The sequence below is a fragment of the Phasianus colchicus genome, chromosome 21 (genome assembly GCF_987193195.1).
Source record: "Phasianus colchicus chromosome 21, bPhaCol1.hap1.1, whole genome shotgun sequence".
Classification (NCBI taxonomy): domain Eukaryota; kingdom Metazoa; phylum Chordata; class Aves; order Galliformes; family Phasianidae; genus Phasianus; species Phasianus colchicus.
The window spans coordinates 2338818-2360243 of record NC_143456.1 but is presented as its reverse complement, the minus strand read 5'-3'; the positions used below and the strand labels follow the sequence as shown (position 1 = coordinate 2360243).

Genomic DNA, 21426 nt, shown 5'->3' with positions numbered 1-21426 from the left:
GGTGTTCAAGAAAGAAGTAGATGTCGCATTTAGAGTGGGCACGGTGGTGATGGGTTGTTGGTGGGACTGGATGATCTTAGTGGTCTTTCCAACCTTAATGAATTTATGAAAGGGGAAGAAGAAAGTCTGAAGTTAACAGCTTCAGTGCTTATCACCCGCTTGAGTCCTCAAAGCACTCAGGCTGCCAAAAGTGTTTAGTCTAGAGGGATGTTTTGGAACTTTACCTTAAGGGCGACAATAGGCATTGCTGGCTGCTGAGCACTGGGGGAATCTGGCACTCACTGAGGTGTCCAACTGCGAGCCGAGCCATTTGGAGATCTGGCACTGCAAAGCGCCTGGTCCTTCATGCCTGGCTGTGGAAAAACCAGCCTAGGAGAATGCCAGTTCTGCAGGCAGTGGGAAGGGTTTGGGTATTGACAAGATTTACATTCAAATCAAGAGATCCGAGGGTGAATTTTTCAGGTTGCAAAATATCCATATTGTAGTCTCTGTTTATTTTGGGAGGGGAATTGCAGGTGGTAGATGCTGCTGGTTTTGTTTACCCTACACACATCCTGACATTTGAGAGATCCTGGCTCTTTCTGCTTTTAGTTCGAGCTGCTTGCTCTGGAAGCTTTCCTGTATCGATAAAGAAAAAAATAAAAATTCAAATGTGGCTGGGGAAAGGGCTTGAACATTCATCCTTTTGATCTGCATCCAGCATGCTGATTTTAGGATCTGCATGTGAGCGCTCAGCCAGGGGAACAGAGGGGAACCGCTCCAAGCCTGATTTACAAGCCTAGCTGGCCTGAGGGTCACTGAGGGCTCCATTTCCTTTATCCCATCGCATGAGGAATGGGATGGGATTTCTTTCCTTTCCACAGCTCAGACCCGGCCTTGTTCCAGACCTCCCTGAGGCGCACGGGGCTGAGCGGGCTCCAGTTATTTCAGGATGCGGTGCTGCAGCTGACAAGGCAGGCGTTCGACAACCGGCTCCATGCCCAACCCGACGAGCTGCAAAGAGCTCCGTCTCCCTCCACCCACACATGCAAAATTGTTTTTTAGCCCGTAAGGTAAACTAGATATAGTTAAAAGTACCAAGTGGCTGGAATACCCAGGGATGTGCGAATGAGCGGAGCTCACACGGTGATGATTTGAAACAAGCCTTGTGGCTTTTTAATAATGTGCCAAAGCAGTCTCAGTGGTGGGCCAGCAGGCACCATATTCTATCTTCTGTGAAAGAACTGGGCCCAGCAGGCCCCAGCTAATGCAGACAGCCCCTTCACTCTGCTGGAGGAGACAGACTCCGAGATGGCAATCAAGGCTTGATTTGCCAACACATTTCCAATGATTAAAATGTAATTAGCACAACTGAGTGCCTCCTCCCCAGCTAATTTTAATACATGCTGTGACAGGCAGGCAGCCGGCTGTGCCTCGGCCCAGCAGCAGATGGAAGCAGAGGCAGCGGGAGAGGAAAACCATTTTGCGATGCGACTGTTCGCATCACGAAACCATCAGGGCGCTCGGCGCCGAGAAGGCCCTTGATGGCAGCACATCAAATTGGCGCTGTCACTCTGACCGCGCAATGGCAGCCATCCTTCATGCTGTCCCAGCAGCACAGTGGGGCAATTTGCAGGCTTAACCCTTTGAGGTCTTAGGGGGGGATGAGGCTTTGGGAAGGAACAGGCCCATGTGCAGGGCAGAGGAGCGTGATGCCTCCGGTACTTTGGGGAATGTTGCTTATGCTCTGTCATTTGGCTCTGTCTGCTCATTTTTCCAAGAGTGCAGAATTTGCCTGAAGTATCACAGCTTTTTTTTTTTTTTTCTTTCTTGCCATTAAAAACAGAAGTGCAGACAAAAGAAGAACGTACAGATCAGAAATAGACTTCCATAAGCCTCCACAGATGTCTCTGGGATATGACCATGTGGTGGGCATGAAGGAGTTACTGAGGGCACACCCAGGGTCTCCTGTTGCTCAGAAGTGAGCAAATTCTACAAGGGCAAAGTGGATTCCCTTGGCTTCTTGGCTATTTGTTTTAGCTAAGGTGAGACGTTGTCTTTGGTGTTGCAGTTCCAGTCCTTCCAGCTGTGAATTACCTGCTGGTTCTATATTTCTATCCTATTCTGTATATTGCCATAGTTCAGTTTTGCTGGAGCATGGATCCAGCTTTGTGTTAGACAAAAGATGGGAGTTGTCTTCTGTTTCTTTATTCCTGGGCCATTACAAAATTATGCCTTCTGCCACTGTGATGTTTTCTGTCTGCTGTTTTACAGCACTTTGTGAAAGGCCCGTCTTTAGGGAGGGTGGCTTTGGTGGCCAAGGCACTGTTGGCAGGGCAAGCTCAGGTGACATTTCAGAGCTCAGCCTTTGGTGAGACTCAGACCATATCTGCCTCCATGCTCCCATTTGTGAAACAACAACAAAACCTGTCATTCATGCTTAGAGCCTGAATGTGTAAATGTTCAGGGTTGGAAGAAGACGTGTTCTTGAACTCTTGTCTGTTGGGTATGGGGGGGGAGGAGAGTCCTTGATAAATGAGATGCACGTATCAAAGTATTCCTCTATTCAAAGTGTATCTGCTAACATTTCTCTCTTCTGCGCTAATAATTATTTTTAGGAGCTCTGAGGGAAGATGTAAGGCTGCTTTCTGTAATGCTTTATGAGAAACCGTTGCCTCCCTCCTTCTCTCTTTCTCTGGAGATCCCATTGGTGTACATTTTTGATTTCATATTGAATTTCCTGTAGATTTCTCCTGCAACTTTTTATGATAGCTGCCACACAGGATAACTCTGCTGAATTTTCTTCCAAGATTAAATTGGTTGTTCAGAGTCTTCTCGCAGACTTTTTATTATCCCCTTCCCAACAGCTCTTCACATCCATACCAATGGCTTTGCATCATTCTCTTTCTTTCCCTGTATTTGTAAATCACAGTGTCCTCTTGTAGAACACTTTGCTATTGATTCCTCCAAATGGTAGTTGAACTTAATAGCAAAGCTGAAATGGTCCTTAAAGAGGTGTTATTCCTGCAGTGCGATAAAAATGAGAACAGGAATGAAGCTCAGCACACGCAACAACATCAACAACAAACTCAGCGTAAAGCTCCTGAGCAGTGAGAAACCCTCCTGGCTCGAGTAAGATCAGTGCTCATCCACATCCTTTCAGAGTGTGCACATCATGGAGGAAAATATTTGTGCTGAATGGGGCTGGCCTGAATTGCTGGATAACAGCGAGGTCCAAAGTGTTAACAAGCAAACTGTGGACGTAAGAGCAGAGCGAGGTGGATGTTTAGGGATTTATAAATTTCCATCGTTTAAGGCAATGAGGGTTTGATCTGCTATGACCTCCCGTGTAGCACAGGCTATATGATCTCCACTAATTAATTGTACTGCTTTGAGTTCAATAACTCTGACTGAACTAGGGCACAAAATTTAGGCAAGGTTTTAATTTTTCATTATTATTTTGTTCAGATAGGGAAAACCTGCCCTGTTTTTAAGTGAATTATTCTAGCTCTTTATTATCTCATTTTTAAAAATATGCACCAATCTAAATGTGTCTAGCTTTTACCCATTGCATCTAGTTACTCATTTGTGAGTGTTACTCAGAGAAGTTTCTGTTAAGAGAACATGTCTGATAGCTCAGAGCCTTCCATTGCTAAGTATTCAGAAGAGATCAGAATTGAAGTTCCAATGGTTTGGTGTGGACATTCTATAAAATAGAGGGAGTCCTGCCTCTCTAAAAAGTCCCTTGTGAAATTCTGGGGCTTTGTATTCACAAAAACCACTTCTGGAGAGAGCAGTGAATTCCTGTGCTCAACACAGTCTGTCTCAAAAGAGGCTGAGCAGCTTATATGCATGTTGTACAAGGTGAAGGTGGCTTAGCTGGGGTCATGCAGACAGAATCATAGAATCATTAGGGTTGGAAAAGACCTCTAAAATCATTTAGTCCAACCGTCCACCTGCCACCAGAATTGCCCACTAACCCATATCTCTAAGTACCATATCTATGCATTTTGTGAAGATTCTAGATAAGTTCTTTGCTGGAAGGATGGAGATGACCACACCAACTGAGCTGTGACATCCTTCGGTCTCCCACAGTTCCCCAGATTGCTCTTTCATTTTCTCCCCACTTCCTTTACAAAAGGCTTAATGGCAAGTTCTGTTTGCATTCAGGAAGTGTCCTGACCCTTCGATGGGGCTTCCCTCTGGAAGAGATGATTTTTAGCAGTGTGAAGTCTCAGCCTTGTTACATCTCAAGAAGGCACGCGCAGCCAGGCTTGTAGCTCTCAGTGCCTGTTAGCCACAGCCATACTTAAAAGCAGTTGTTGCTGGTCAAACTCTTGCATTTTCCAAGACCAACCAGGATCATTTTTCTGAGCGCTTTGCTAAAAGCAATCAATTGAAAGCAATACCTTGCCTTGGCTATGCCGGGTAATTCGCCACTGCTGATAACAGCCATGGAATCTGTGAGATCATTTATGATACAGGCGTTGCTATCACCTTCCTCAGGTAGTGGGTTAGAGCTGCAGTGAAAACCTGCTCCCACTGCTCCATGTCTCTCTCGTGCTGAGGGCCTGGATGCAGAACTCCAGGTGGGGTCTCACAAGAGCAAAGCACAGGGGACAGTCCTCTCCCTGCCCGCTGCCACCCCTCTGCTGATGCAGCTCTGGGTGCTGGTGGCTTTCTGGGCTGTGAGCACACACTGCTGCTCATGTCAGCTTTTTGTCCACCAGAACCTCAGGTTCTTCTCAGGGCTGCTCTCAATGAGTTCTTCTCCCAGTTGGTACATGAACCTGGAACTGCCCCAAACCAGCTGCAACACCCAGCACAGATGTTCCATTGGGTACCATTTTCCCCAGCTGCTCATGTTCTCCCAGCAGCTCCAGGAATACCAAAGGGTTGAGTCCCGCTGGTAAATCAGGGGTACACAATTATGCCTAAATCCAAATAGAGAAATGCAACTCCTGTTTTAAATTCAATTATTATAATTGCAGCATTCTGGAAAAAAAATAATATATATATATATATATGTTTTCATTTTCTAATAAGAGAGTGCAGATTCCAGATTATAGCATAGAGAATGTCAAAACAGGGTGTCTGAGGCACGCAGGCCAAAGTATGCTGTTGTCATTAAAATTTATATTTACTTGCAGTAGATTTAGAATAATCCTTGTCTTCTCTCAGGTCTGGCACAAGCAATTTATAAATTGCGCAAAAATGATAAAGGCAGCAATAAATAATAATAATATATAACAGCCACACAAGTGATGAATTATAAAAAGGAGTGGTAAAGAGAATGAAACCAACACACAGAAACCAGTTTACAGGGTTGAGAACACAGTTATTTTTCTGACTTTATGACAATGAGGAACATTTATGGGAGTTTGCAAACAGCTTACGACACAGATCATTTTGTTCCAGGTTATCTTTATATGGCTTAGTTAAGAGTCTTTAGTATCCATTAAAATCCAGTGTTCAGGGGTTTATAGCTCAACAGTTGAGGTCTTATCCCTAAGGATCAATTGTTTTGGGTGTTTGGGGATTATCATTATTTTCATTATTTATATAGTTATGCTTAAATTGCTTAGGCTAATGTGAAGATACAAAGCTGAAAAGCTGGAGAGTTCTTGTTTGGGAACGAAGAGATGGCTTTTTAGATATTATTTTTTGTTTCAGATAATATTTCTATTTTGTCTTACACATCACTTGAATCTCTCTTCCCGTGTTTCAGCAACCATTTTGTGTTGGAGTTTCTCCAACAGCAAACCCTGTGCTGCGGTATTGATGTTTTATTGATGCTTTGTGTGTGATTCTTTAATTCAAAATAAAAGTAATTTTCTTTTGAATTGATGGCGTTTGGTATAGGTCATATAGTTGGTTAAAGATGAGATTTATATTGAAAACAGGCATGATGCATCTAGAGCCTGATCCAAGTTTTGGTGATTTTTTTCTTCTTTATTTCTTTTATTTACTAGGACCAGTGTTCTTAAGAGAAATGACATTATGCTTCCACTTTGTTAACAAATACAGTGAAAAGTATGCGAATCCTGAAGTGTATGTTAGCTAGCATAGATGAAAACTGGAGGGGTGACAGAAGAAGAGGCCAGTGATTTGCATGGTGCTGGTGGCCCTAACTCCATGCTCGTTCTTCTAGGCCACACTGCTATTCAACCTGCAGTGAAGTATTTTTGGAAGGATTGGACCCACAGAGCTTTCCTGGCACGCAGACATAGAGAGGCTATTAACCTGACTCAAAGGGAAAAGGTGAATCAGATATCTGATGGTTTCATTTCGTAAACAAAGGCAGGAACATCTGAATCGAGAACATTTAAAAATGTGTTTATGTATGGAATTCATATGGTGGGTGCTCCTTTTTTTTTATATCCTTTTCCATCATATCAAACTTCCTTTGTGACAGTATTTCATAGAATCATTAAGGTTGGAAAGACCACTAAGTGCAGTCATCAACAGGATGCCCAGAGAAGAGGTGGAATCTCTGCAGGTCTTCAAGAAGGGAGTAGATGTCTTATTGAGTGACCTGGTTAGTGGTACGGTGGTGATGGGTTGGTGGTTGGACTCGATGAGCTTAGTGGCGATTCTATGATTCTATTTTTCTATGATTCTATTTCCAAGCTGTTTCTTACTTAATTTTAAAAATCTGTTACAATCCTTCTATGTCATTCTTTTGCTGAGTCAATGTGTTTGTGGCTTAACTGCTGCATCCATAGCTTGGCACAGTGTAGCCCTGAGGAACCTGCTTGTTATGGCTCTCAGTCTTGGAAAACCTGATCGACACCAATAAAAGCCTGGTAGTTCTCATTTCCCCATTTAAAATGATCGAACAGATCAATAACCATCCCAAATCTATAGAGTGTTTTCAGCCTGTACATAATTCATCATTACTGTGCTTCTTCAACTTCTAATTTTGGAATATCAGAGCTTTTCCATTAGGCCAGCAGGACATTGAGCTCCTCTCTTTCTTCCATCTCTCTGGTGCTGCCATCACTCAGGATGCCAGGTGCCTTGTGGGCCCTGGAAAAGCATTTTTTCACCCTCCTTTCTGCACAACCCTCTTTGTAGATCGTTCTCTTTGGTTTTTTGCTTGGCTGTATGAACCTTCCAAGAGCAGCAATACTCTGTTACGTGCGTAAGAAAACAAATTCTCACCTCCAACCGATTGATTTTGTTTTCAAAGTTAACTCAACCCTCACTTAGGCTTTTGTCTCATAGCTTCTATTTCTGGCAGCAGTGATGAAGGAAGAAACTCTCAGGGCTCGGACTGCAAATGTAAAGCTGACAGCAACAAACCGTGTGGGTAAGAGGAGCTCTTTGTGTGAAGCAGGGTCAGCGTTTGGCCATCTGGCAATGGGAACAGCCATGTGAAGGCACGCCAGCACCTGCTGAAGGCAGATCTGCAATAGCAGAGCCTTCAAAGGTTTTCTTGCTGCTTCTCAGCCATTGCGTGGTTTTCATTTGTAGCTTCTCTTATCGAGCACAATTTCTAAATGAGGATGGTTGCTTCACTTTAAGGACGTACAAATGACTTGCCCTCACCTGTCAAGCATGATCCTTGTATTTTACCAGGCCCATTATGAACGCAATCTTTCTGTCGAAAATTTGCATACCTCCTTTCTTGAAAAGTAATGACAGCAATTTCTTTCCCTCCGCTCACTTTCTGAGTGTCTCATTTAACAGCACCTGTGAAACCGACAGGCACAGAGATGAGAAGTGAAAGAGAGCAGTTGATTAAATCATCATCAAGTCGGGCCTCAGAAAGTCAATTCTGCTTCCCGTCTGCAATGATATCCTTTTATCTTAAAGTAATGAGCTATGGCACTTTTGCATCGGGTAATGCGATAAGTTCTATTAGCATGTTCCATTTGCTTCACAAGCAAGGGCAAGTCATTTCAGCAAGCTCATATCACTGCAATCAAAGCAATTGGCTTCACAGGCAGAGAAGAAAGACGAAAGGCTCAGGGTGATTTTTATGGATCACAACACAGTGGAAAAAATAGATTCTTGTATTATTTTAACCCGTAACATGCTTTGCTTCTTGTTCATCAGGATATTTTGATTTCATTAGCCTGTAAGTACCTGTAAGACTCAAATTCCAAACTGAACTCTTGAGCTAAGACCAGGAGGTATGAAAAACAGGAATCTTTACTTACAAAAGGACACTGGCTAATGCTGTGCTAGGCACTGACTTCGTTAAATGCTGATTAGTTTAATTCTTTGCTATTGACTTTGTCTACCAGTATCAATGCACATTTTTATTATTCTTTACTATTACTTATTTTTTGAGCCCTGACAATGTGCCCATCACTGAGATGGTGCTGAGAATGATGTTAGATACTGCAAATCATGCACAGCCAGAAAAGCAGGTGAGAAAACAGAAATACATTCAGAATCCCAGAGGCAGAGGCATGTCATCATTTCTTCATATAGGAGAAAGGGAGTTCCTCCTTCTCTTGCAGAAGGGAGTGACTTCCCAAAATGAGAATTAGGCAGTATCTGTGTCCAGTAGCTACTTGGTGCCCAGTTGGCCTGGTGGCATTGGATGCCTGACTTGTGCAGGCAGTTGCTGGAGATGCTGAGTCGCTCCTGGCATCGTTAGCTCCTGAATGCTGCGTCTGGAAAGCCCATTTTAGCTTCTGACATTGGTGGGAGCAATGCTTGGGGATAGCTGGATTGGGCCTTAAGCACTTGTGGGATCATTGAGCAGTGACACCACAGGGAAGCCATCGGGAGGGATAAGCAGGGGAAGGAAGCTGCACTTTTCCTGAGAACTGCATTAATTCTCCAGTCTCGGCTCAGTTCCCAGGGTGCAAAGGAAAATTTGCTTCTTAAAGGGCTGCTTTTCCTTCAGCTTCTCTGGGGCTGTGCCTGCAGGTGCTGGGGGCATCGTCCCTCTGCGGGAAGCTGGCTGTGCCCCAGCAGCCTCAGGCTGGCTGTGTGTTCCTGTCCCAGCACACAGCTTCCCTTCTCTGCCCTGAACAGCCAGCTGCTGCCTTCCCATTCCCCTGCGTGTCTGGGGTCTGGAACGGCATCACACCTCAAATCAGCTTCAGACCTCAAATCAGGACTCAGGTTCAGGTGCCTGAGATGAGACCCCTTTTAAAATCAGCTCTCTGGGGTCTGCCAACAGTGTGGATTCCACCATTGCAAAGGTTGTGTAGGTTGCAAAGGTCATGTATGTACTTTCTGTAATTATAAAGTGGATCAACTGTATCACAGATAGTAATGTGTTCAGGTGTTCTCATGCTTACATTCAAGATGTAATTCCTTTTTTTCTCATCAAACTACTATTTTGTTGGTGTTGGAGCCAGAAGGAGCCACTAATTGCGTTGTTCTGCAAAGGAGAAGTCATACGAGTCCTGGGTGGGAGGAATTAAAAAGACATACAGCTGAAAGTGGTTCCAAGTTCTGAATATTTTTTCTTGTAATGGGCAAACTTTAAATATCCGAGACTGATACATTTCATCTGAAGTGAAGTAGTTGGATAAAATGGGATTCAGATTAGAGGTCTACATTGCAATCTTTTGTCCAGACTAAGGTAATTTGTGTAAAATGGGACTTTTATGTGAATAATCCGTAATTTTAGCTTTTGAGAAACCAGAGCTGAAACTTCTCGGACCATCTCCGTTTCAGAGTCATACCTTACACTGAATCACTGTGGATAATGGTGAAGAATTGCTAAGCAGACAGTGATGTTAACCAATTTGCAAGGTGCTATATATAAGATTTCTTGGCAAGGATCTCCATGCTGCACGCTACACACAGGCAAAGTCAGAGATAGGAAAAAAAAAGTGAAATTCTTGCTCTGAGTTTCTTTGTGACTCTGCCTGTCTCCATTTCATCAATTAGAAAATTGCCCATTTATTCCCTGTCTGTGTCTCCTTTCATCTAGGAGATGTTTTTTTCTCCTTTTTTCTTGGAAGCAAAGGTCTAATTGTATAGCTAAAATATCATTTTTGCCCTTTCCAAGGCTGTCAGTTTGTCATTGGTGGATAGATGGACAAGAATATTGTAAATGTCAGTGTGAACATGGCTGAGGTCTGGGTTTTCCCTCATTTTCTTCAGATTTCTTTTCAGCAGACAGATGAGCAGAATCACTTTGTTCAGTGCTGGTGTTTCAGCAGCGCCGACTCCTTTGGTGGCAATGATAAATGGATCCAAGATATGAAATAGCTGTTCCAGCAAAGTCCATTGAGCAGAATAGAGAACAATGCCCTCCTCAATGTCATTGTACATGATATATTCAATGATTGCCATTTTTTTGCAAAAGAATGTGTTCAATCAGCAAGGTACTAAGAAATCCATAGTGTTGCTTCAGCCTGAATGAGCTGGTGAGGTGGCACAGACCTTTACTCAGCTTGATTTGGACCAGACTATCTCAAGCTATTTAAATGGGCTCAAATTAGAGCTGTAACCTCATAGGATGTCTGATTGTGGAAATGTGGCACTGCATCAGGCTCGTTCTGCGGGTGCTGCAGGGATGTGCTGTGCATGTTAAGTCGGGCTCTCCCCAGCTGGACTGGGGGTTTGGGGAGGTGCAGCATGGCCCGGTGCTCGGTTCCCCTTTTCTTTCACAAAACACAGCAATAATTAAACCTTCAAAGGGGATCTTTGAGTTATGTTTTCTCTTCCCAATTTACCAGGCTGCAGATATATTTATGTATATTCCAGATCTCGCGGGGAATTCCTTACTCTTTCACAACCCTGACAGATAGCAGTAATGTAGAAGGTTTGGTCTGGAGCAGAAAGAGGAGCTTTCTTTTTAGCTGGTGCAGGGAGTCCATGAGGCTTTGTGTTCCTTCCTCACCTTGGGCTGACTTTAGGAGCAACAGTTTGAATTTCAACTGTGGTGCAGGTATGAAAATGCAAGTTTGTGGGTTACTGATTCTGATTAGTGCTTCTTGAGCATCAGGTTGCAAAAAAAAAAAAAAAAACAGAACAAAAGAAACACCTGAACACTGAAACACCGTGTTTCAAACAGCCTGCACGCTTGGGTTGTTAAAGGTATTGGAACAGTGTAAGCAATCGCTGTGGCCGCTCTGAGCTGATCTCATTATTGCTACTGATTGTATAGAAATGAGGAGCAACCTTAACATTTCCATATATCCTGTAGCAATCTGTGGAGCTGGTTATGAGTCAGCCTTGTGTCCCAGGCTGTGGGGTAGGTTTGTAGTGCTGTTAATCTTCATACAGGATTGCAGAGGCAGGGACTGCCCGTTCCAGGGGCTCCTTCCCAGCGGGGCCCATCAAGCTGTGTTCTGGAAAGCTCTCACATCATTTTGTGCCACGCTCATTTGGAAACTTGGCCGTAACAGAGAGCTGTGGGTGCTCGGAGTTTTGCTCATCTGGCTTTCATCTCGGTGCCTAGATGAGAGCGGTTGGTTGGATTTTCGCTAACGTGGGCCAGCATTGGGAAATGGGGCCCTGGGCTTTTTGCAGAGCCAGTCCTACATGTCTGCAAGCAGTCTCTGCTCATGGCAGTGCAGTGAGAGAGCTGTGTGCACTGAGCATCAGGGGAAGGAGCCTCTGCTTGTTCAGGTGTAAAAGCATCTGCAGACTCCTCACCCCGATTTATTGCATTGAAGCTAATGGCAGTTATCCAATAATCAGGCCATCTCTGAGTGATATTTTGGATTCCCAGTTATTTGCAGAATACTCAGGTGCAACAGAGCTGTGGCTTCCTGAAACAAGGCTGGAAGCTGATCTTTTTGTGAGAGACAGAAAATACTGAAACTCAGCCCAGAGTAGAAGGCCAGCATGTGATATTTGCATCACTTAATTTCTAAATGCCTGGTGCATAACATTTGAGTGGGACTTGTTCTTAGGAGCATCTCCCACCTGCAGCAGACCTGGCATGTGGGAGTTACCTTCAGAGCTCGCTGAACAGACTCACCTGTTCACACTGGAAAGCACAGCTTTGGAGGAATTTTAGAACGCTGGAAAAGCAGAACTGCTTCTGAATGTTGGGATCGTGGAGCAGAAACACGTCCACTGTATTCCATTAATTTGCCATTATTAGATGAGTGATATCTCAATTGTCATCTGGTATGAGCAGGCTTAGTTTGCTATCCATGGCCATTGCCTTTGTGTCCAGTCATGGCACATCTTTAGGTGAGGTTTCCTGCTGGAAATGTTGCTGTGTTGAAATCCTTAAAATACCAGACTTTTCTGAACTGTTCACAGAATAAAGGTGAATTGATTATTAATACAGTGAAATCTGCCAGGTAACAGAACTAGTAGCTAAGCTGTAAGGGATTGATAGGGCAAGGAGAAATGGTCTCAGGCTAAAAGAGGGGAGATTTAGATTGGATATAACAAAGAAATGTTTTACACTATGGGTGGTGAGGCACTGCACAGGTTGCACAGACAGATTGTGGTGCCCCATCCCTGCAGACACCCATGGTTGGGCTGGAGGGGCTGTGAGCACTGATGGAACTGTAGGTGTCCCTGTGCACTGCAGGGAGTTGGGATTGATGGCTTTTAAGGATCCCTTCCAACTCAAACAATTCTGTGATTGTGTAGCAAGCTAAATCAAGATGAAGACAACGTGGTTCTCCTGCTTCACTGTATAGCTTTTCAATGTGCTTCTGCTCTGAGGATCTCAAAACCCTTAAATCATTTCATTTTTTCTGTGTCCCTGTGAGGCAGAGGGACGCTGGAGCAGTCGAGGCAGTGAGCGGTGCAGATCAACTCCTCAGAGGCGTCCAGTGGTTCTGAATGATCAGTGTCTCCTTGTCACTTTGCAGGGCTTTGCAGGGTTTGCAGGGCCTGTTCCCCAGGAGTGGTTAGCAGCAAGATGGCAGCAGCTTGTGCTTTAGCGTCCTGGGGAAGGAAATGCAACCAGGAGTGCAAAAGGGCACATCAGGGTAAGGACCAGTGGGAAATGTGGGTCTAAGGGAGAAGCCCAGAATGCTTGCACAGCAAACCAGCATGGGAGGAACACACAATTCTCTCATTCACAGCGTCCAGCCTGAGCAGCAGACCTTTTCTTTTCTGCAGGTCTTTTTGGACTTACGCTGGCACAAAAATTGTTGGGTTGTTTTCCATGAAGCAGAGGAAATCCATGTGTTTAATCCATGGGGAAAGCTCAGCTTACATGGCTGTGCAGAGCATCCACATGAATGCCTGCACATGGGCACACACGTATGCATACACCACACAAAAACACAGCCCCGCTGCAGTGCATAAAGCCTTTTCCTCCCATCCCTCCTCTTTTTCCTTTTGTGCAGCGCGTCCATCATAAAATTGTGCTGCTGGAGCAGTGCTGTGGGGCTGCAGGTCCCCACTCCTCACGCCCCAACAGACCCTCTTTATGAGTGAAATAGATGCCTTGTGTGTGCAGGGCTCCTGGCATTTTGCAGAGCGTAGCTGGAGCCAGGCTAGGCAAACGTTGGGAGCTGTTTGCTGAGTGCATTTATTGCCTTTGCATAATTTATGAGCTGGAGGGGTTTGACCATCATTCGTGTCTGCCAGAGGCTGGCACTGAGGGCTCTGGAGGACGGAGCTGTAAATTGGATGGAGCGCTCCTGCTGAGCTCCCAGCAAAGTCCTCGGGTCAGTGTGGGAATTTAATAGCGGGAGCGGAACGGTTTTTGCACAGCGCCATGTGGGCCTCCGTGCGGCAGAGGATTTTTTGGCAGCCACGGCGACCGGCCAAATCGCGGAGCTGTCAGTCACCGGGCGCGTTGCACAGGGAGCCCGAGTGGTTTTAATCGGCTTGGCATCCGTGCTGCTTCCATAATGGACACCAGTAGGTCTCAGTCCTTCGCCATATGCTTAACTCTGGAGACAAGGTGCTTGTGGGTATAGCAGTAATTATTTGATGCGGAATTAAGCAGACCTTGAAATTAGAACTGGACTGTCAGAAAGCAGGAGGCTTAACACTTTGATGGAAATAACTTCCCAGCGATGCCGCTCTCTGCACATCCGCTCGGATGCGGGTAGCTGTGTTGCTGGCAAATTCAGATGTCACTTCTGGCACGGGTTCTTGTGCCCAAGCACCTCCCTGCTGCAGAAAACACAGAACCCTGAGCTCTTTCCAAGCTCGCCATTTGGGAAAGGCTTAGCGCACAGCAAAGAAGAGATTGCCTAAATCTGGCACAAATGGTGGGGAAAGGAGTGGCTGCAGAGCACTGTGACAGCAGGTGTGTCACAAGGCACGTGTGCTGCAGGAGCCCAGGGCATCGCAAAGCCCTCTGTACCCTGCAGGGAGCACACAGTCATTTTTCCTTGTGTATATATCCCCTATTGAACCTTTGTCCTTTTGGATTCAGGTATTACAGTCTGGACTAATATTGGATGTTGGTGGGGAGAGGGCATGAGCAAATGGAGGAATTGGTTCTGAGCTCCTTGGTTTGAAAATACATGAGATGTGTCACCTCAGTGCTTTATAATGCATCCTAACTTAAGGAGCACACAGCTTACATAGGCTGCCCTGAGCCATTGGGTGCTCCTGGCTGTAACCAAGCTGGGGAAGGAGTTGCTGTAGCCATCTCATCAAGTGGATGAGAGGGAATGGGAATGAAAGGGATAAGTATTCTAAGTTGGACCAGGAGAGGTTCAGGTTGGGTATTAGGAGAAATTCCTTCTCTGAAAGAGTGGTGAGGTATCCGTCCTTGGGGATGCTCAAGAAACATGGAGATGTGGCACTGAGGGAGGTGGTCAGTGGGCAGGACTGATGGTAGGTGCATGGTTGGACTGCATGATCTTAGAGGTCTTCGATGATTCTGTGATTCTATGAAGACCTGAATTTTGTCAGTGACTGTCTAGTAGAGGTGGTAAATGGGAATTCTTTGTGATGTGCTGTGATTTTTGTGGATGAAAATCTGTGCATGTTTTTGCTGATCTGTAAATGTCAGCCTTTGCTTTGCAAGCGTACTTGCCTGTGCTTACCCCCATCCCCAAATCTCATGTGGTCATGATGAAGTCCGTAAAAACAAAACCAGGAATGTGCAGTTCTCCTTTTGTCAGTTAAGTGCTCACTCCTTCATAAACTTGATCTCTGCATGAGGGTTTCAAATTTTAAGCTAAAACTGTCACGTATCTTCATGTTCCATCTCATGTTTTTTCTTACCAGAGTGTTTAAGATTCAGCTAGTACTGTGTAAGTCATTTCAGTTATTAAATAAATGTCATTTCCATTTCTTTTGGAATGATCTGGAAGGAGATAGTGATTTTATCTATTTTTTGCTTCATTTTAAATTAGTTGAAAAACATTTGTGGGAAAAAAAAAGAAAAAAGAACTGTTTAAGCTTATAGCTTTTATTTGTCAGGATGTAGTTAATTGGTGTGGAGAAGGTACCTTCTCTGCCTCTGTACCAATGAAGAGGTGGAAAAAGCCAATGAAAGAGAAAAGTTATAATTAAAGAACATAAAGAAGGCTTGCTTTGTACAAATCAAGAACATAAAGAAGGCTTGCTCTGTGCAAATCAAACACGTATCTTGTGGGTGTGCTAGGCTATGTCTGTTCACGTCCCGCTGCATAGTTAACCTTTGGAATTCACAACGTGCTACTAATTTCAGAGCAATTTGGTTGCCTTATGAAAATACTCACAGATGCATTGGATAGGATGCAAGCGTACGAAAGGCTTTACTCACTTCTGTAAGGACACAGCACAGGCTGCAAGGCCTCGATGTGGGAAAGCCCAGATCTGCAGTTTTGTGACCTTGTGCTTTCCTTTGAAATGCTTGCCAGAAATTAAGCATTGGCAATTGATCATTGGGAAGACCCACCAGTGTTACTATTCGGCCTTTTAGAGCATTGTGTTTGCTACGTTACCTGGTCTCCTTTGGGATTACTGAGCCCCTCAATGAGTCAGTTCCCTGGGCACGTTGTTCTCTCTGTTGGGATCTACCTGAGCTCCTTAATGCGATGCCCATAGGTCACGACATGGGGTGGACCCTCTAAGTAATACTGGACTGAAGAGGAAGCCCTGTAAGTGCTTCTCTGCTGCAAAGGGCCAAGCTGGCCACTCTCAATGCCATCCTATCCGAGAAGCCAATTTTTGGGGAACAGTGTGAGCAGTATCATCCACCAGAAGGCAACGCTGCGTCTGTCTCTGCTGCTTTTCCTCTTCCCTGATCCAGTTTTAGGGTCTAAATTTGTTCGTGCACCATCAGCTCCCATGTATCTGCATTAAGCTAACGGGGTATTGCAAGTGCCTTTCGTTGTTTTCACAATTCAAACCTGCAAATTGTGGTTTTAACAAGTGTGTGGAAAGATTCTCTACCATACAGGAACTGAGCTGTTTCCTAAAGGTACCGAAGGGACTTACGATGTGTCAGCCATCCTGATTATAATAATAATCTTCCATTTTTTTGCTGCAGCACATTTCTCTAACCTGTTTCTTTTTTTTCCTTTTTGTGTTTCAGTGCGACAGCGACAGTGATCAAGAAGAAAAGGTAGGAAAGGGAATCTGTATGGGAGCCAAACTATTTTGTTGGATTTTTTCGATTCACTTATTGCTAATAATTTGTTATTTGTTAAGAGTTTCTTTTTGGATTGATCCAAAGGAACCCTACACAAGGAAACAGCTTTGTTCCCTTTAATTTGTTTTTGGAATAGAGCTCCAAGGGATAAGTGTTCTAACGACTATTCTGGAGTCTACAGTTCATCCTCAAGCACAGTGATGCTGTGTGTGGGTTGTACATGAGCACTAGCCTGACTACCCACCCTTCCTAAGGCTACATTTTCCCTTAGGAAGTTCTAACAGTTTAATAGTGCAACTGATTGTGTTGGTAACCCTCACATTTGCACTTTTCAACAGTTGCTTAACCACACACCTGCCTGTTTTGCTTCTCTGCAGGCACAGGTCTTAAAACTCATGTTGAAGTGCTAGGGTTGCCATATATATGTGTATTTATATATATACATATATTTAGAAACAACATTTGGAAACTGTGCATTCCACCAAGTGACACAACTTGCTGATAATTATCGCATTAACTCTGGGTTTCTAAGTTGAAAATGAAAGAATGTCATGCTGAAAAAGAATCAAGCACTGGTCTCAAATGCTGTTTGTTGTTTTGAAGACTATTAGTCATGAAGAACTATTATTCATGCTGATGCATTTTTCTAGTCTTATTTTATATGCTGTAAACAGATTTTTATGCTGTAAACTAACATCTACCTTTCTCCTTTGTTAAAAATGAAATAATCACTGCAGGAAAACTGGTCTAATTTCTTGATTTCCAGGTTGGATTTTGTGATTTTCATGAGTATGTTTGACTCTAAGGAATGTTTTGATAATGTCATCACTTGTTCCTCCTCTTTCACTGGGTAAAGTGGGGGAAGTCAGGAAGGGTAACATTATAAAATATCTTTCATGTAATATAATTGAATTGCTTGGAGTTTCATGAGTGGCTCTGTTAGCTAGCTTCAAGTCAAGCTGAGAAGAAAGACGAGAGATGACCATGCTGGTGTGCGGCTAACATGGCAGAAAGGAATAAATACGGTGTAATATCCAAAGGAAACACTGAATGCAGAAGTCAGATTTCCTGAATTTAATCAGTTCTGTACAGGATTTATATAGCAGTAAGCCCAGGAAATTTTCAAAGTATCCTGTATACAATTGCCAAAGCTTTGCCCTTCAGCTTTCAGTAATTTCCCAAGTAGGGTTTTTTTTTTCCTCATGTTTCTTAATAATTTGCTAACTGTGTTAAAGAACCACTGTTTACTTTGAACTGCAGTGATTTCCCTTTCATAAGGGAACTAATCACTGGAGTTAATCAGTGTGACAACAGAAAGGGGAGGTTTTGTTGGGTTTTTGCACAGAATATTAACCTGCACTTTTAGATATGAATTTTTAATGCGTTGCCATTACATCCCATCCTGTGAAGTGATTACTCATTTTCAGGATGTTCCTTACGCAGTACGAGATGATAAACTGAATCTCAGCTTCCATGTTTATGGCACCCAGAGCTACAAGTGTAATTTCCTGCTGCCTTCAGAGCCAACCTCTGCCAACCCCCCCATATTTCTCCCTCACAGCCCTCCTGTGTAAAAGGCAATGGGTGGCTTTGGGGTGGTGGTGGTGTGTGGGTGAGGGCTGTGTCTGCCATGCAGTGCAGGAGACTGCAGACCGTGCTTCACCCTGGACATCCCATTTCATCTCTGCGATCTGTATTTTCTCTTCCCACCCAATGAAATGAGACTAAGCACTGATCTGAGCATCCCTGGTAATGTAGTGTTTTTCAAACCCCAGAAGCAGGGTTGGGCTCAAGCCCAGTTCTGGAAGATGCCTGCTTACCCTGATGTGCACATTCATCGTGTGCTGCAGCACAGGCAGAGATCTCAGGCCTTGTGCTGCTGTTAATTTGAATTCAGCATATGCAGCCTGTTATAAAATGCGAGACATCATCATTTGAGCAGGTCAAGCATATTCAGATGAAGACAAATGGTGCTTATTTGATTTTCTTAAAATCAGGAAATGAAAAAAGTGCTCTCTGGAGAAATCATGTTCTGCCTGACTTAGATGATAGACCAAGGCATGTACCCCAGATAAGAACAGGCGCTCGTCTTGTGGTTTTTATCTCTGAAGGACGGTCGGGACTGTCAGCTCGCTGACATGTGCATTATCCATGTCATTTTAAACAAAGTGACCTGTAGAAAAGTGCACTCTGCCGTGACATGATAATGGGCTGTTGGATGACAGGTAAAGTACACACTGTAAAGGAGGCTGTGCGTTATTCCTTTGTTTAACTGACAAGTAGAAACTTCTTTTCTCCAGACAGGCAGGATCTTTTAGATCTCTTTCAATAGGGACCGGAAGATTCTGAGTCGCTGCTTTAAATAAAATAACATTTTTAGGACCAAAAATTCCCATGAGCACAGTGAGTGGGGAGAAGTGAGGGTGCCCAGCCTCTGTGCCAGGGGCTGATCGTTTCTCAAACAGCACTCAGCATCCTCAGCTCTCATCAACCAGCACAGGGGCTGAGACCTTCTAAGAACCTCAACCCAAATGCCTTTCGTCATTGTGAGGGCATCAGCCTCCAACTATGGAGCTGTTCTCATAGCAGATGGTCAAGTTGCTCTGCCTTGGTATTCTTAGAGTTGTGGGGGTCACTTGCCCCTGCGAGAAACATCTGTCCTGAGATGAGTGAGCTGCTTTGCTTTAGGACCAGATCTTGCAGACTTCAGTATCAGATGTGTTGCTGCAGGTGAATTTGATACGTGCTGTTTGGAATTATGAAGAGGAAATCCTTTTCATCCTTTCAATTTTTGAGGGCAAACCTACACTGATCCTTCAGTGTGCTTGGGCAATCAGAGATCCATGAGAGCAGAGGTAATGCAGCGTGTAGGAGCAAGTGTGTGCATATTTCTGCTAGAAACAGCAAGTTCTGGAATGCAGGAAGGCCCATGCCTTTGGATGGGGGTGTGTGATGGAGGAAAGGGACTGACAGAATTGGCTCAAAGATGGCCCTCAGCAAAGCAGGGCGGTCCAGGATGGAGCAGGACCTGGGAAGAGAGGAGCAGATGGATGGCAGGTGGTGACAGAGGAGGCAAGTGATGTCTCCTTGGCTGTTGGCATTCTTTTTTCCTCACTTGAATATGTATCTATCTGACTGCATAAATCATTGTTGATATCTGATCTCTATTAGGTGGTGCCTGTGCCTCCTATCCATCTTCCCTGGCCTTTAATTGGGAGCCGACAGACAGAGTCACTTTCTGTCTCTGTCTGCCCTCAAATGAGACATTTCTCCAGAGGTTTCTCTGGAAGAAGAAACAAGGATATTTAATTGAAAAATGATACAGCCCTGCTTAGCAGTACTGTAGCTAAGGCTGTGTCAGCATCTCAATTTTAAATGACATGTTTTGGGTGGATAATTTATCTATTTATAAAGATTCAAGTTCCTTCGTTCCAGTTTGGCACATGGCGCTGGGTTAAAGCATTCGAGGAACGCGTTCTGCTCTGCTGCTGCTAAAAATCCCAAAGAGGTGGCAAGAATGTGAAGGGAGAGAGTATTTGGAGGACCGACATCAGAATGCAAAGCACTAATGCTGAGGGAGATGTCATTTTCCATCCTGGGATCCTTTCAATGAGCGCCGCTGGGATTTCTGACTATGTCTGAGAAAGTATGGATCCCAGGGGAGCTCAGATTTTCTCCATTAAAAAGTCTGTCAGTCTCACTCTTCTGAGCAGGTCTCCAGAGCTGTTAATCTAAAATTAGGGCAAGCTATTGCACAGCTGACAAATCCAAGTGCAACTGTATTAGCTTCTGATTTCGAGATGCAGTCTTAAAAATTATACCTGTGGTAATTAGTACAATATTAAAAACATCAGTGTAAATACAGGGTTTGTTTTCTGGAACTGAAAGGAGGTTCTGGTGTGACACACTGTGCAAACCCTGTGGTAAGGCGTGCTCAAGATGAGTTATGGAGCAAGGTCCTTTTTTATTCACCATCTTTACCGTTGCCTCTCCCCCCCCATTTAATGTGTCTGATCTTAAAATTAAGGCTCAAGCTGAGGCACTGCAGTGACTTTCAGTTCTTAGGAAAACATTTCATTGGCCATGGGGCTGCTTTGCTGTATACACAGGAATGCTTGAGGAAAGAGAAAAGGAGGCATGCTTCTGGCTTTACCCAACTTTGGTAGGGCGTGTGACTTGAAGATTGATGCAGCTGATGATGTAATTCCATTATTAGCCGTGTATGGGAACTGTTGAGTCACGGCCCGAACCACTGATTGAGCACCAGGGAAAGGACCCAATCAGCCCTGGGAGCACAGGTGAGGGCAATTCAGCTGTGATAGGAAGGGGTGGAGCCTGGCTCCCCTCCATTGAGGAGTTTTCCCTGTGAGTGTAGACCTTCAGAGACAGGTGAGTGTTTTTCCTTTGTAACGCCATTCCATTTGCACTGGTCCCTTTGCTATTATACTCCTGTATTGCTCTTCTGCTGCGTTGGTCCTTCTAACTGTAGCACCATGGCACCCAACCAGTTCTGCTGTGGTGATGTCCATGAATCCCATTTTTTCACAGCTACAGCCTCAGCACCACCAAATGTGCCCATTGATACGAGCACATCAGCTCTTCTTTGAGTGGGCTTTGCTTAAGGGGCCAAGGGAAGAGAGAGGCTGGCTCAGCTTGTAGCTAAATGTGCAGAACGCTCATGTTTGTTGTAGGAGAGGGTAACAGTGCTCACCATGGCTGGAAGGAGATTGGGCTGAGTGGGTTTGTACTGGTGAGAGCACACCTCTGGGAAGGCTTTGAGGCTGTACTCCCAAGTGCAGTTGTAAACACTGCGTGTGTGATGAACAAATTGTTGGAAAAATGGTATTTTTTGCATCAGAATGTTTTTAAGGATTATGCTAATGCATTTGATTGCGTGTAAAACGGCTACAAACCAAAGCTAATGGCATGGAAAATATCATAAATCATGATGGTCTGTGCAAATGGCTATTTGTGTACAACTGTATACACACAAAGGCTGTTACACATGC

General features: G+C 44.4%; 1 protein-coding gene across 9 annotated transcripts in view; it reads left to right on the top strand.

Moving 5' to 3' along the window:
• The window catches only part of AUTS2 (activator of transcription and developmental regulator AUTS2), a 657596-nt gene that overhangs the window by 432859 nt on the left and 203311 nt on the right, over positions 1-21426 (top strand). For 8 of the 9 annotated variants that reach the window (XM_090122497.1, XM_090122501.1, XM_031591912.2 and 5 more), the window contains one exon: positions 16361-16390. The exons of the other annotated variant lie outside the window; for it this stretch is intronic. In XM_090122497.1, the coding sequence (XP_089978623.1) occupies positions 16361-16390 (30 nt within the window). The remainder of the gene's footprint in view (positions 1-16360; positions 16391-21426) is intronic. 9 annotated transcript variants of the gene reach the window in all.